Consider the following 14,740-nt stretch of genomic DNA (forward strand, 5'->3'; position numbering starts at 1 on the left):
CACTGTGGCTGAACAGACCCCTCCTCCAACCAAAAGGGCCACCTTCTTCTCTCTTATGCCCCAACCTACACTAACCCCTCTCAAAATAAAATTAATACTAAATCCTCCTCACATTTTTATACCCGCCCCTCCCCCACTTTTCCTCCGATCGATGTTCTCTGCGCTCCGCTCGCCTCGCCTCCCTCCGCACTCACAACGCCGCCCATCGACCACTCGGCAGTCTCCCGCCGCTCGCCGGGCCCTGCGCTCCGCCGCTCTGCGCCTGCGCACTAGGGGCCAAGATGGCGGCGCCCGGTGGGCTGCAGGAGGAGGCGCTGAAGAGGAAGGAGCGGCTGAAGGCTCTGAGGGAGAGAACCGGGGCGACGGCCAGGCAGGTCGGCAGGGGGAGCGGAGCGGGGCAGGAGGGTTAAGGGCGGCGGCTTCGGGTCCGAATGGGGCGGGGGGGGGGAGCAGGGCCGAGGTCGGCTTGGCGTGGTGGGAGAGCAGGAAGGCAGCCCTGGTGGATCGGGCCCCTCAGCTTCCCCTCAGCCCTGTGGATCCCGAGGGGGAGGGGGAGGGGCGAATGACCGTCCCTGCCAGGTCACTTTTTGTGTCCCCCTTCAAATAATTTTTATTTATTATTATTATTTTATTTTATTATTAATTTTCTACTTAGTAATATATCACCACATCAGTGTTTTCCACTTTACTTTCCTGGCACTTTGGAGCCTATTGTTTTAAGCAGGCTTCCTCAAACTAGGCCCCCCAGATGTTTTTTTTTTTTTGGCCTACAACTCCCATGATCTCTAGCTAGCAGGACCAGTGGTCAGGGATGATGGGAATTGTAGTCTCAAAACATCTGGAGGGCCGAGTTTAAGGAAGCCTGGTTTTAAGTAATAAAGCTGCTCTTTTTCCCTTATGGGGTATCCAAGAGCCCATATAGAGTTCTTTTGTAGGTTCTCTATTGGTAGGAGAAAATAACAGAGGCCAACTAGAAAATATTGAGAAGCAAAGCAGCTAGGAAGCCTGATCTTTATTAACTGTTGCAACAGGGTGCTCACCCCCTCCCGCCCCAACGCAGGAGGGAGGAGAGGAACCCAGAACAAAGGTGTGCAAGCCCTTATATAAAGGTAAAGGTAAAGGTACCCCTGCCCGTACGGGCCAGTCTTGACAGACTCTGGGGTTGTGCGCCCATCTCACTCAAGAGGCCAGGGGCCAGCGCTGTCCGGAGACACTTCCGGGTCATGTGGCCAGCGTGACATCGCTGCTCTGGCGAGCCAGAGCCGCACACGGAAACGCCGTTTACCTTCCCGCTAGAAAGCGGTCCTTATTTATCTACTTGCACCCGGGGGTGCTTTTGAACTGCTAGGTTGGCAGGCGCTGGGACTGAGCAACGGGAGCGCACCCCGCCGCGGGGATTCAAACCGCCGACCTTTCGATGGGCAAGCCCTAGGCGCTGAGGCTTTATATAGACAATTAAAAAAAAAAGCCCTTATATAGACATTTTAAATTGCCCACGCTGGAGTCCAAGACCACCCGAAGAAACATCGGACATACATCACAGAAGGAGTGTAGCTCAATTCCACCCCCCAGGTACATCATACCTACGTCACAGAAAAGGCGGTCTACAACAGAAATCTGAGTGGGTTGTTTTTACCCTGTCTGCCATGTTACAATTTTTTTTACACTATCTGAAGAAGTGTGCATGCATACGAAAGCTCATACCAATAACAAACTTAGTTGGTCTCTAAGGTGCTACTGGAAGGAATTTTTTTGTTGCCAGGTTACCTGTTAATGGTCACTTTGACTGGGTTACCTGGACAGCCTGGCCATTCTTTTCTAATGATAATACTAAATTCCTGAGCCAGGTCACAGGCTCACCCAATTCACACCTTAAATGTGCCCTTAAGGCAGGATTTGTGAGGACAGAGATAATGGGAAGGTTTCTGCATTTCCTTCAACCTTGTTGAGAAATATTTCAGGTGACTGAAAGAGTCAAAATGGCTTTAGGACTTTTCCTGTGGGTTTCAGGCATGTGGTTTTATATATTTATATATGTGTTTGCTTGGTACATTTGTGAACATTTAATCTATCTATCTATCTATCTATCTATCTATCTATCAATCATCTATCTATCTATCTATCTATCTATCTATCTGTGTGTGTGTAAAGGTAAAGGTACCCCTGCCCGTACGGGCCAGTCTTGACAGACTCTAGGGTTGTGCGCCCATCTCACTTAAGAGGCCGAGGGCCAGCGCTGTCCGGAGACACTTCCGGGTCACGTGGCCAGCGTGACAAAGCTGAATCTGGCGAGCCAGCGCAGCACACGGAACGCCGTTTACCTTCCCGCCAATAAGCGGTCCCTATTAATCTACTTGCGCCCGAGGGTGCTTTCGAACTGCTAGGTTGGCAGGCGCTGGGACCGAGCAACGGGAGCGCACCCCGCCGCGGGGATTCGAACCGCCAACCTTTCGATCGGCAAGCCCTAGGCGCTGAGGCTTTTACCCACAGCGCCACCCGCATCCCATATATATATACACACACATAAATATATGACGTAAACATTCTTATAACACTATCAACTTCCTTCCCTTATGATTTTCTAAATTAACTTTTATATCAGTGCTTAGGGATGATGGGAGTTGTAGTCCGTCAACATCTGGGGACCCAAGTTTCTCAAGTCTTCATTAGTGGAAGGATTTATGCTGGTGTAATGGCACATGGCCACTTTCCTCCCCCAGGGTGTGCCCCAGGGCCTCCCCAAATATGCTCTGAAGGAAGGGGGAACCCTCAGAACAGATTTAGGACGTTTGTGGGGGGAGGAAGTGTGGGAAGTTCTGTTTTACATGCAGAAAAACCTTGTATTAGCAGAGCAAGTGGCTAATGCTAATTTGGATACAAAGTTGCGATTCCTTTTGGAAAGCAGGTGTGTTTATTTGTAAGACACACAAGAAAATGATTGCCAAATCATACATACATAATTTTATTTGTAAGCCACCTTTCCACAGCTCATACCACGCTCAAGTCAACTTGCAACATGAAAATAAACATAACTACAATGTAACAAAAGTAGTCATTAAAAATATGCAGTTAAACTGAACAGTTTGCACAAAAATCACAACAATATCTGTAATAAAGATTAAAAAACCCCACAAACTTCAACACCCCAACCCAAGAGTCTTTTCAGCTTAAGCTTTTGTAGCTGGATTCAGTCAGGGTCCTGCCCTCCCAGGTCAAGTGAAAAAGGCCTGCAGGACAGGGAGCAGATTCTGCAGGACTCACAGCCAAGATGGTTTCCCACATGTTACTGAATTAAAAGGGTTCTTTCTCTGATGTATGTACGTTTAAAGGGATTCCACACAGATGATGCAGCAGATTTGTGGTTTTTCGGTTGCTTTACAGGGAATGACCAAAACTCACAAGTTAGGGGATTTTGACTGGTCCTGAGAGATCTGCATTGGCTCCCAGTATGTTTCCGAGCACAATTCAAAGTGTTGATGCTGACCTTTAAAGCCCTAAACAGCCTCGGTCCAGTATACCTGAAGGAGCGTCTCCTCCCCCATCGTTCTGCCCGGACACTGAGGTCCAGCTCCGAGGGCCTTCTGGCGGTTCCCTCATTGCGAGAAGTGAGGTTACAGGGAACCAGACAGAGGGCCTTCTCGGTAGTGGCACCCTCCCTGTGGAATGCCCTCCCTTCAGATGTGAAGGAAATAAGCAGCTATCTTATCTTTAAAAGACATCTGAAGGCAGCCCTGTTTAGGGAAGTTTTTAATATTTAATGCTGTATTTTTTTTTAACACTCGATTGGGAGCCACCCAGAGTGGCTGGGGAAACTCAGCCAGATGGGCGGGGTATAAATAATTATTATTATATTATTAAGACTCAACATTAAGAAGAATTTTCTGGTGGTACAAGCCATTGGGTAGTGCAATAGACTGCCCTGGAAGGTTGTAGAGTCTCTTCGTTGGAGGTTTTTAAGCAGAGATGAGATGGCAACCCAGCAAGAGAGTTGTAGTGGTAGATTTCCTGGATTGCTAAAGGTTTGGACTAGAGTCTTTTACCAGCATTAAGGGTCTGTGTTACTCAAACTAGAAAAATTTGTATCTTAAATTGAACGAGAATACCAAAACTCGAGCCTCAGTTATGAGATTTGGGGCACAGGAAGTGAATGGGAATATGTAGGGCAGGCACCCCCAACTCGGCCCTCCAGATGTTTTGGGACTACAATTCCTATTATCCCTGACTGCTGGTCCTGTTAGCTAGGGATGATGGGGGTTGTAGTCCCAAAACATCTGGAGGGCCGAGTTCGGGGGTGCCTGACATAGGATATGAGGGACTTGGATCTCCTGTGATCCTCAGAAATGAGCTCTAATGTGTTTTAGGGGTGGGTGGGGAGATTGTGGTAACTTTTGAAGGCCTAGAGGTAGGGTTTTGGAATCCAGGAGCGTGTGAGTAGCTTAAGGTGCCATGATATGAAGGATTTGAGGAGGCAGAGATTTCTATATGACATCTCTTTGATGATATAGTACAGGCACGTCCAACTCCCAAGAGACTGCGATCTACTCCCAGTACAAAAAAACTGGCTGATCTACCCATTTTTTTTCAGGGAAAAGCCAAAGTTATAGAGCTTGCTTTGGGGGGGGGGGGGAGCCAATGGATACCCCTAGCGCAGGGGGCGGGAGGAGGCATCATTGCTAGACCGCAATCGACTACGAACGGGAGGTGATCTACCAGTTGATCACAATCAACCTGTTGGACATGCCTGATATAGTATACATATGGTCAAATGAAAGAGACTGTGCACTGGACCAGAAACCCTGGGTACAAATTTCTACTTGGTTCTGAGTGCGGTAGGCAGCCTTGAGTGTGTTTGTGTGTGCTCCGCCCCTGTCTTTTAATTTGTGGGTGATAATACTGATAAATAACTTGCAGATTGATCGTTTATCTGTATTACTGGCACAGTGTACACATACCACTTTAAACACTTTAAAAGCACTCAACGGAAACTCCCCGTTTACACGCGTTCAAGGCATACGTGCATTGCCACAAACCTGGAAGTGGTACGAAAAGTGGCAAAAACACCTCTTAAAAAAGCACGAAAACAATCTTGGGAGCCCTTGCACCGACCTTTGAGGCCTGTGGAGATTTGGAGTTTGAGTGATGAGGTTTTGAGGGAGCGGTTGTGCTGTTTGCAGGCTTTTTCGATCTTGTTCCCAATACAGTATATGCAATTTCACTTAAATGCCTCAGAACATTTACCCTGCATAAATAGGGAGTTTGCCTGTATAATAATTTGTTGTTGTTTAGTCATTTAGTCCAACACTTTGTGACCCCATGGACAAGAGCATGCCATAATAATTTAGTAATATTTATTGGGCATTTTCCTTATGATGGAAGGCATAAGCATTTGGGACTTCTTTTTTTTGGGTAGTGAATCCTGAGGAGTTATGCTTGACGATTATGAATGGTGTAGCAAGGCAAAAAGAATTTGTCTGCTATGAACCCACCAGTGAAAATGATTGGCAGTAGATTCAGTTGCCGATGAAGAATATCGCTAGAAGTTCCTTTGAAAAAAGAACTTCCATATTCACAGAGGAATAGATCTGTCAGAGGCTATTTGCTAAAATGGAAACCTCCCTTGTTCAGAATACTTTTGATAATCTGGTACTAGGAACTAATAGGACTCCGTTAGCTCCATCGTTCCTCAGCTGTGAACTGCTGGGAGCATCTAGCTGGCTACTATTGGAATACCAGGCTAGAGTAAAATAGGCAGTCCATATGTTTTCATGATTTGAACACTTTATTCCAGATCTTCTCAGGGCACACCTGTGTAGGTTTAGCATTGGGTACTTCATGCATAACCTGTGTACCATGACAATATCTTCAATATATCCTGAAATAACTTGATAACGTGAACTGACTTGGTGATTCTACATTGAGGAGGGGGGATTCCATTGGCCCCAGCTGAGGCCATGTAGTGCTTGTTCTCTCACAAGCTGTTGTCTACTTCACATCTACGCCGTCATGGAAGAGCGCTGCTTTTGTCCCTTGGAAACCTTTTATTTCTTAATTAAAAAGAAATACGATAGCTGAAGGTTTGCTGGCGCTTTCCTTGCTGCCAGTGCCCCCAAGAAGTTGCGGCTTCTATGAATTATCCATGTTAGGAATAAAGTGATCTGTCAAGATAAACCGCCTACCCCCACAGCTCATCGTTTATTAATAGCCTGACTAATAAAGTTTCTGGCAGCTTGGGAAAATGGATTGCTTCAGGCCAGGCGGTTCAGCCTCTCAGACCAGGTGGGCCGCAGCAGTACTTTGACACAGAACCCACGAGCCACACACTGAATTAAATTTCCATATTATGAGTTAAAGTGTTCACAGTACAGTGGTACCTCAGGTTACATACGCTTCAGGTTACATACATTTCAGTTTACAGACTCCATTAACCCAGAAATAGTGCTTCAGGTTAAGAACTTTGCTTCAGGATAAGAACAGAAAATGTGCTCCAGCGGCGCGGCTGCAGCAGGAGGCCCCATTAGCTAAAGTGCTTCAGGTTAAGAACGGACCTCCGGAACGAATTAAGTACTTAACCCGAGGTACCACTGTATAGCTAATATTATTTAATATACACAATATATTTAATAGAATATATGTAATTAAATGCACAATTAATAGATTTAATATACTTATTTATTTCGCAAAATTAATAACGCAGACATTGAGCTCCTGTCAGGATATAAAAAGATGGGGTATAAATAAATATTATAATAAATTATTTTAGACGGCTTCCAGTCAAAATGATTCAAGGCTTTGGTGAAGCCAGTAGATAAACGCAGCCCGTGAAGAAGAAGAAAAGTTCACAGAGTTGTGGGGCCAGTGCTTGAAATCTGCCAGGCATACAATCCTGTGTTGCCCAGTTGCGACCATATGGAGATCTCTAGATGCTAGGTTGGCAACTGACATCTCCATCTGGCTGGATGGCACTGCTGCAATCCTGTTGTTGTTGTTGTTGTTGTTGTTGTTGTGTCGTTTAGTTGTGTCCGACTCTTCGTGACCCCATGGACCAGAGCACGCCAGGCACTCCTGTCTTCCACTGCCTCCCGCAGTTTGGGCAAACTCATGATGGTAGCTTCAAGAACACTGTCCAACCATCTCGTCCTCTGTCGTCCCCTTCTCCTTGTGCCCTCCATCTTCCCCAACATCAGGGTCTTTTCCAGGGAGTTTTCTCTTCTCACCATGTGGCCAAAGTCTTGGAGCCTCAGCTTCACGATCTGTCTTTCCAGCTGCAATTCTAGGCACACTTTTTTGAGGATAAGAAAGCTCCTCTGGATGCAGCAGTTCTTACTTCCAAGCAAATAACAACAACAACAACGAAGTTCCTTGAAAATAAAGGAAAAATAGCGCCTAGACCATGGGTAGGCAAACTAAGGCCTGGGGGCTGGATCCGGCCCAGTTGCCTTCTAAATCCGGCCCACGGACGGTCCAGGAATCAGCGTGTTTTTATATGAGCAGAATGTGTCCTTTTATTTAAAATGCATCTCTGGATTATTTGTGGGGCATAGGAATTCGTTCATTTTTTCTCTCCAAAATATAGTCCGGCCCCCCACAAGGTCTGAGGGACAGTGGACCGGCCCCTTGCTGAAAAAGTTTGCAGACCCCTGGCCTAGACAGTCCATTTTGACGATTGTAACCTAGGCTTAAGTCGCCATTTGGTTATATATACGGTGGAACCTTGGGTTACATACCGTCCTCCTTACAAATATTTCTGGTAACAAGCTCCACTAACCAAGGAGCCCCTAGTTGCGAACTTTGCCCCTGGATGCGAGCGGAAGTCGCGCGCCGGCGGTGCGGCAGCGGTGGGACGCCCCATTAGCGGAAGCGTGCCTCGTGTTAAGAACTGTTTCGGTTTAAGAACGGACCTCCAGAATGAATTAAGTTTGTAACCGGAGCTACCACTGCAGCTGGGTTTCTAACTCTGGCGCCCACCCGCACCTGGGCTTTGCCGCTGGACGAAGAGCTCCCAGGTCAAGTGTGTTGGGGTGGCCAAGAAGGGAGATGTGTCTCAGCTTCGCTCCGCCAGGTGAGAGTGGGCGAGTGGGCAAAGATCTGCAGATGGAGGCGGCTCTGGAACAGCCATGCCACTGACGCTGCCAGTGGGAGCCCAAAGCAGTGTGGCACAGGATCGCTCCCTCGGCCGCTGTGGGAAAGTGCTGTCTGCAGACCCCCCTCTTCCTGTCAGCTACCAAGGGCTGAATGTTGGCTCACCCAGCGTAGACTAAAGCCTGCTTCTGGTTTTGCTTTGGGGGAGTTCTTGTTGCATCTTGGTGACCCTATAGGCCCGAAAAGACACAAAATAAAGCCTAATGCGAGTCACGTTCCTCACGGAGATGGTTTTTTTTTGTCCAGGCCTTATTAAAGGGATGACACTCTGTTCAGCTGTGCATTTCCTGTTTTCTTTCCTGTTTTCACACTGCATGAGGAAGTGGAACAGCGTCTTCAGGCCACGTTAAGCAGAGCCCCAGAGAAAAATAGGAAAGAGACCGCTTGCGTTGGTGTGATAAGGTCTGTGGTTTGCTCCGGCTAAGGCAGGAAGTGAAGCTCTTGTGTCGCTGCCTGATTTCAGAATACAAATGATAGCTTTCCATTTTAACAACCAAAGCCTGGTTTCGCTGGCTCACGAAACACTTTCTGCTGTCTTAGCAAATGATCGTTATCAAGGCTTAGGCTGGGTAGTTTTTAAGGGATGTTAATGCATTTTTTAAAAAAGTAACTGACTTATTTGGATTTTAAATTGCATTAAAAATAAAGAAAAGATGCTACAGCAACAGTCCCTGTACAAAGGAAGAACTGCATGTACAGTGGTACCTCGGGTTAAGAACTTGATTTGTTCTGGAGGTCTGTTCTTAACTTGAAACTGTTCTTAACCTGAAGCACCACTTTAGCTAATGGGGCTGCCTGCTGCCGCTGCGCCACCGCTGCACGATTTCTGTTCTCATCCTGAAGCAAAGTTCTTAACCCAAGGTACTATTTCTGGGTTAGCGGAGTCTGTAACCTGAAGCGTATGTAACCCGAGGTACCACTGTGTTGCTCTGCTCGCATGTGGCTCTCAGAAGGCTGTTCAGAAGTGCTAAAGGGATACATATGGAGATAACGTTAGTCCTTCTTCATGCCAGTGACCTACCCTGGCCCAGCGGCTTTTCACATCTTGGTGCATGCTTTCAACTTAAGCGAGTTTAGTAAGGCCCTTGTTTTGAGAGGTTTATGCCTCACTTGTTTCCACACCCCTGATATCTGCGGCTACAGGACTCCCACTTTTGGAACTGCCCTGCGGAGTGTTTTCCCAGTCCCAAATTGCAGCCTTTATATATTTTAGCCGGGTTTGTGGTGCTGTATGCATGCTAGAAATATTCCCTGCTGGTAGCATTGCTGCGCCTCTGTGGCATGGGACAGGAGAACTTTCCAATCCAGCCAGTTGTAACTTATTTCTTGAGCAACCCCGAAGCCACACGGTTCACATTCCCTCCCTCCTCTCTTCTGCAGAATCTGGGTCTTGGCAGCAGAGCGTTGCTCAGAGTTAAAGAGAAACTGTGCTAACAGAGGGCAGAAAAGGTGGTGAAATCTCTCTCCTTGAGCGCAGAGGACGTGACAGCTTTGAAAACTTGCTATCAAGCTTTTTAGATCGGTCGGCGCCAGTCTGTGTACTGGTATAAATAAAGAAGCGAAAGAGGGCTAGATGTGGATAACAAATGTGGAACAAGGCTGCGAGACAACTTTCTAAACACATTTTACAAGTACATGGAAAGTGAGGAATTTTATAGCAAAGTGCCTTCCGTGTCTTAAGAACCCATGCTGTGTTCTTTTTCCCCAACCCACCCACTTAACTTTTCCAGTCTTGGCTAATTCTCTCTTTCTGGATTCACCTTGTAGTCATGGTTTATAGGGGTCAGAAAAAAAGAATTGAAATTTAGGCCAGGGGTAGCCAGCATGGTCTGCTTCAGATGTTGTGGACTCCCTTCATCCCAGACTGCTGGGAGTTGTAGTCAGAGTCTTAAAGTTCTGCCGATGGAGCACCTAGCGACTTGCTTTTTAATCCCCTTGGCCAGGAAAGCCTTCCAAAAGGTTAATATGCCGGGTTTGTGCACAAGGCCGAAAAACGTTTCAGCTTCTTACATTCTGGCATCAAAATATAATGGGTGTCCAGGTAACCCGAGGCCTAGCACAATTGATGCTTTTGAATTCTGGTGCTGGAGGAGACTCTTGAGAGTCCCATGGACTGCAAGAAGATCAAACCTCTCCATTCTGAAGGAAATCAGCCCTGAGTGCTCACTGGAAGGACAGATCCTGAAGCTGAGGCTCCAAGACTTTGGTCACCTCATGAGAAGAGAAGACTCCCTGGAAAAGACCCTGATGTTGGGAAAGATGGAGGGCACAAGGAGAAGGGGACGACAGAGGATGAGATGGTTGGGCAGTGTTCTCGAAGCTACCAGCATGCGTTTGACCAAACTGCGGGAGGTAGCGGAAGACAGGAGTGCCTGGCGTGCTCTGATCCGTGGTGTCACGAAGTGTCGGACACGACTAAATGACTAAACAACAACAACAAGCACTTTGAAGATCCATGCCGTAGTGGCTGCAATCTTGGGCAGCGAATTCTAAACATGCCTTGACCATTTTGTCTGTCTCTCAAATATTCTCCTCCTTAACAGCCTGAGCCAATGCAACCCTTACATTCAAAGCTAGCTGGTTTTAGTGTTGGAGGATTAACCTTTAGGCCACCAAGGTGGCTCTTGCGGCACCTAACCATTGATGCCATAGAATTGGTTTTCCTGGTGGTAGCCAAGTGGCCTGGTGTATTCTTCTGCACATATCTGAGTGGTTTGCCGCACCTCGGTGGTTAACTCTGTTGTCTTCAGCCGGGCAGGAGTTGCTCTCAGCCAAGGTCACTTTTAATGAATGTTAGATTTCCCAGCCAAAGTTTCGGCCCTCCCTTCTTGTTTCCAGGCTTACAATCCAAAGATAGCAGCAGCGACTCCCCTTGTGAAGAGCCAAGGCTCCTCAAGGAATTTCAGGTTTTGAAAGGACAAAATCAAATGCCCATGAAGAGCGTGTTCTCTTTTCTGCTTTTAAAATGCCAGCCCTGGCTTGGCTAACTGGGCCTGTATTATTGAACTGTATCCCTCGTCAAGCAGCTCTGCCTTTCCCCAACAGGGCTTTTGTGTTTGATTTAAAAAGGGATTGTGAGGGAGGGGGGTGGTAAGAGAAGACTAGGGGGAAACTAGGTTAATGATCAACTCCAAAAATGCACAGTTAGATCTGTGTCTTGCACCCAAGTGGGAATGCTTAATTAGTATCTGCGAAGCATGTGATTTACATCTGCAAACGACTCCCTGGTGTTGTTTGAAATTAACCTGTTATGTGTGTTCACATCATATATATAAATAGCAGCTTCGGTCTTGAATATTTGTTAATATCACAGCAGTGCTGTACACGGATGGCTATTTACAGACGGCTGAAGAGAGAGCGAGAACACAAGAACAAGCTTTTGCCCTTGAGGACCTTATAACCGGATAGGTTTGAACGCTTTCTTCTGTGCAAACCAGGAAGAATCAGTTGACACATTCAGGGCTGGCTAACTGGTACAAGGGGGAAGAACTCACAGTTTTATATTCTGCAGTGGCTTCCCCATTTTTAGCATAGCCAGTGTTTAGCTTTTCACAGACATACTGTCTGGGCTTGTGGGGTGGCATGTTGAACGCAAAATCTGAGAGGAGATTTTTGGATGCCCATGTTTGGTGGCCAATGGTTTCTTTTTAAATATTTGCAAATTTCCCTTTACAGTGGTACCTCAGGTTACATACGCTTCAGGTTACAGACTCCGCTTGCCCAGAAATAGTGCTTCAGGTTAAGAACTTTGCTTCAGGATGAGAACAGAAATCGTGCTCCGGCCGCGTGGCGGCAGCAGGAGGCGCCATTAGCTAAAGTGGTGCTTCAGGTTAAGAACAGTTTCAGGTTAAGAACGGACCTCTGGAACGAATTAAGTACTTAACCCGAGGTACCACTGTAATAGGGACGCGGGTGGCGCTGTGGGTAAAACCTCAGCGCCTAGGACTTGCCGATCGCACGGTCGGCGGTTCGAATCCCCGCGGCGGGGTGCGCTCCCGTGGTTCGGTCCCAGTGCCTGCCAACCTAGCAGTTCGAAAGCACCCCCGGGTGCAAGTAGATAAATAGGGACCGCTTACCAGCGGGAAGGTAAACGGCGTTCTGTGTGCTGCGCTGGCTCGCCAGATGCAGCTTGTCACGCTGGCCACGTGACCCGGAAGTGTGTGCGGACAGCGCTGGCTCCCGGCCTCTTAAGTGAGATGGGCGCACAACCCTAGAGTCTGGCAAGACTGGCCCGTACGGGCAGGAGTACCTTTACCTTTACCACTGTAATAGCTTTTACCAAAATCGGTTTTGGTACAGTCAAAAAAATCCCAAAAGCCATATAGAAGAAGATGCATTAACAACAACAACGTAGCAAGACGAAATATTTATTATGTGGTACATAAAAATGAGAAGGCCATTGCCTTGCTCATTTTCCTGCAAAGAAACTCAGAGATTAGTAGTCTTAAAAAAACAAAACATTTTTAAATAGCCTGCCCACCCACATACAGCTGTGTCAGTGATGTCAAAAAGTGCAGGTGTTGGGTGGGTGGGTGAGGCAATGGGACATCTCTTTGTTAAGATCTCCTCCTTCTGCACTTGGCTGATTTGGCAGCCAGGTGAAGCTACCTTTTTGCATATATTTCTAACTGTTAACCACCTTCTTGGAAGGGAAAACAGCAGTGTTGTCACATCGGAGAAACTCCAGAACTTTGCGTGCAGGAAGGTCCCTGATTCAGTCCTTGGGAATTCCAGTTTTAAATGAAGAGGTAGCAAGTGACTGTCATAATAAGTGTCAAGAGATTTCCTGCACATGGCAGAAAGTCAGTTGTTGCACAATAAGGAAGTGAATTGAGACCTCGGTATACATAAAATGTAATGGTAAAGGACCCCTGACAGTTAAGCGATTCACCCGCTTGTCAGAATAGTCATGCGATTTAGTGAGTAGATCCAGTGAGTTGGCCAGAGATACAGATACAGTGGTACCTCGGGTTAAGTACTTAATTCGCTCCGGAGGTCCGTTCTTAACCTGAAACTGTTCTTAACCTGAAGCACCACTTTAGCTAATGGGGCCTCCTGCTGCCGCTGCGCCGCCGCAGCACAATTTCTGTTCTCACCCTGAAGCAAAGTTCTTAACTCGAGGTACTATTTCTGGGTTAGTGGAGTCTGTAACCTGAAGCGTATGTAACCCAAAGCGTATGTAACCCGAGGTACCACTGTACTTGTAAGGTGGGGGCAGTGAAGGGGTTTTTTGGGGATGGAAACTGCATCAGAAAATGTTCAGTTTGCATTGGAAACTGATGACTTAGAACAGCCTTCACCAACTGGCTGCCCTCCAGATGTTTTGGACTACAAATCCCATCAGCCCCAGCCAGCATGGCCAGGGATGATGGGAGGGAGTTGTAGTCCAGGCTTCCTGAACCTCGGCCCTCCAGATGTTTTTGGCCTACAACTCCCCTGATCCCTAGCTAGCAGGACCAGTGGTCAGGGATGATGGGAATTGTAGTATCAAAACATCTGGAGGGCCGAGGTTCAGGAAGCCTGCTGTAGTCCAGAACTTCTAGATGGGGCGCCAAGTTGGCGAAGGCTGCCCTAGAAAGGGATCTGCTTTGGCATGTTTATTTTACTTGCCTTTTATAAACCAAGTTAAAGACTCTGAAACTGCCAAGCTTTCATAGGATGGTATTTGCAGTTGGCGCCCATTCATTGTTGCTGGTGAACTTAGAAAATGGAAAGTTTTCTGTGCAAGAATAAAGCACTGGGCAATGGGGGAAAATCCTGCCTCTCATTGCTGAGCAGAGATCGAGAGGTCATAGCTCAGTGCCGGAGCATCTTCCCCTATGTGGAAGGGTCTCAAGATTAATTTTTGGAATTCTCCATTCAGAAGATTTGATAGCTGGCGGTGAGAAAGGGCTTTGCCCAAAGTCCCAAAGAACTACAGTGGTGCCTCGCAAGACGAAATTAATTCGTTCTGCGAGTTTTTTCGTCTTGCGATTTTTTTCGTCTTGCGAAGCACGGTTTCGGAAAAGTTTTGGAAAAGCTTCAAAAATCACCAGTCTTCAGAAACCTCAAAAAAGGCTACGAGTGCTATGAGTTGCTCCTCGAAGTCAAGTCACAACTGTATTAACGGTTTTAAGAAAAAGGAAACAAACTTGCAAGACGTTTTCGTCTTGCAAAGCAAGCCCATAGGGAAAATCGTCTTGCGAAGCAACTCAAAAAACCAAAAACCCTTTCGTCTAGCGAGTTTTTTGTCTTGCGAGGCATTCGTCTTGCGAGGTACCACTGTACCACCGTATGGTACTTAGGCATTGAAGGACCAGCGGTTTGAAATAAATGAATCCAAAAATGGTGCAAGTATAACATTAGTATCTGTGTCTCTATTTACTTTGGGGTGTGTGTGGTGGCAAAAATCACCACAATTAAAATTACAAATAAAAGTAGCTCACTTTCCCACCCCACCCTGGGCTCAAGTGCCTATTCTGCACTGGGGGGAAAACGCCCCCTTTATTGCACAATATAAATGCCAACCTCTCCCGGTTGGTTTAGCTTTGCTGACGGGTTCTTGGCGTGCATTTCAGCACACACTGCCCCCTCCACTTTTGAGTGCTTGGAAATCCAAGGG

General features: G+C 47.0%; 1 protein-coding gene across 1 annotated transcript in view; it reads left to right on the forward strand.

Moving 5' to 3' along the window:
• Nucleotides 1-221: 221 nt before the first annotated feature.
• CCDC12 (coiled-coil domain containing 12) overlaps nt 222-14,740 on the forward strand; it is a 35,281-nt gene continuing 20,762 nt past the window's right edge. The window contains exon 1 of the mRNA XM_028750300.2: nt 222-374. Within this exon, the coding sequence (XP_028606133.2) occupies nt 282-374 (93 nt within the window). The 5' untranslated portion in view covers nt 222-281. The remainder of the gene's footprint in view (nt 375-14,740) is intronic.

This window comes from Podarcis muralis, chromosome 12 (genome assembly GCF_964188315.1).
Source record: "Podarcis muralis chromosome 12, rPodMur119.hap1.1, whole genome shotgun sequence".
Lineage (NCBI taxonomy): Eukaryota > Metazoa > Chordata > Lepidosauria > Squamata > Lacertidae > Podarcis > Podarcis muralis.